At 50.5% G+C, this 1,287-nt stretch overlaps 1 protein-coding gene across 1 annotated transcript; it reads left to right on the forward strand.

Annotated features, from left to right (window-relative positions):
* Positions 1-210: 210 nt before the first annotated feature.
* On the forward strand, positions 211-732 carry Pmar_PMAR028753 (hypothetical protein; the record flags this gene model as incomplete). Its single annotated transcript, XM_002773339.1, has 4 exons — positions 211-293; positions 341-484; positions 525-643; positions 690-732. Coding segments are annotated over 4 exons (389 nt in total), but the record flags the coding sequence as incomplete, so codon positions are not given.
* Between the last annotated feature and the right edge of the window lie 555 nt (positions 733-1,287).

Genomic DNA, 1,287 nt, shown 5'->3' on the forward strand with positions numbered 1-1,287 from the left:
TCGTGGAGGTGGGAGTCGTCCAAGTCTTTCGAGAGCATGTTCGCATTCAGATGGTGGAGGGTAGCCCGCCCGTAATCGCCACAGTTCGATCTGCGAAGACGAAGCGTTCTGGTGGCGGCGGTTTATCTCTCCTGAGTGTTCGAATGTCGGAGCTTGGGCCGAGTCAGAATAAGCTCTCATCGCTGCGCTAATGAATCGATTTTTTTTCAGAGGGGGAAAATGATAAGGAAAACATTGCGGTTGTTGAAACTATTGTGGAGGAGACGGAGGCTGAGAGGATAGCTCAGTCCAAGGTGAGCGGTGGCCTTGAAGGATTTGAATGATGTGCTTGGTGTGGTAGGAGCGGCAACCGTTAAAGCCCTCAGCGTTCCAACCGAAGATAATACCGTTGAACCCAGGAGCAACACCCTCGAAAATCGGCAAGCCCCGCAATCCTGGTGTTATCCCCGCCACGACTCCTCTTACTATGTTCAAGCCTCATCGGGTGGGACTGTCTGTCTGTTCTCGTCTCAGTCGGTGGTCAGGTTCGGCAGCTGGCGCAAGTGTTTACTGCGAGCGCGTGCGCGGCGGCAGCTCGGTCACCGAAAAAGAAGGCAGTCGAGATAGTTGCGAAGCCACGTATGAAGAATCCTATCGACCTTAGGTGGGTTAATTGGTTGGAGCTTGTTGTGACTTAGTCTTACTGTCAGGGCGCTAGGACGGTTGGATGGTGACAGTCCCAATGGTGCTTAAGATGATCATCATCGTTGTTGCTGCGGTTTCTCCGTCTATTGGCATAATTAGAAGCATGTGATGAAGCTTATAATGATTAAGACAGATAATGATGATAATCAGACAGATGATAATCAGACTGATGATGATAATCAGCACAGGAGGCCTATGAACGTGCAGTCGCACCCTTCTCTCTTCCTAACCCCCATCCGGGCTGAGAATGCTCATATTATCGTGTGTCCTAGCGCCCAAGCAGTAGAGCATCAGGTCATTATTTCGAAGATCGCGGGTTGTAGTACCCCCCCGGAGGGATTTCCACGGAATCATTTCATTTTGCACACCGCTAGGTCGCACAAGCTGTATGCAAGGGAGATGGACACAATTTGCTCCCTCTCCTAAGGTCCAACTCTCCGCGTATGACAAGAGAAGATATAATTGTAGGTGATAAACCCTCTACGCAGGAGACCCTCTCACAAGCTACCACTCCTCAACAAGGAAGTAGTGAGGCGTAATGATTCATTATAGCCGAACTTCGAGACTGTCGAATCGACAGTGTCGATACCTCTCTGCCGGCTC

This window comes from Perkinsus marinus, assembly GCF_000006405.1.
Source record: "Perkinsus marinus ATCC 50983 genomic scaffold scf_1104296958928, whole genome shotgun sequence".
In the NCBI taxonomy this organism is placed as follows: Eukaryota; Perkinsozoa; order Perkinsida; family Perkinsidae; genus Perkinsus; species Perkinsus marinus.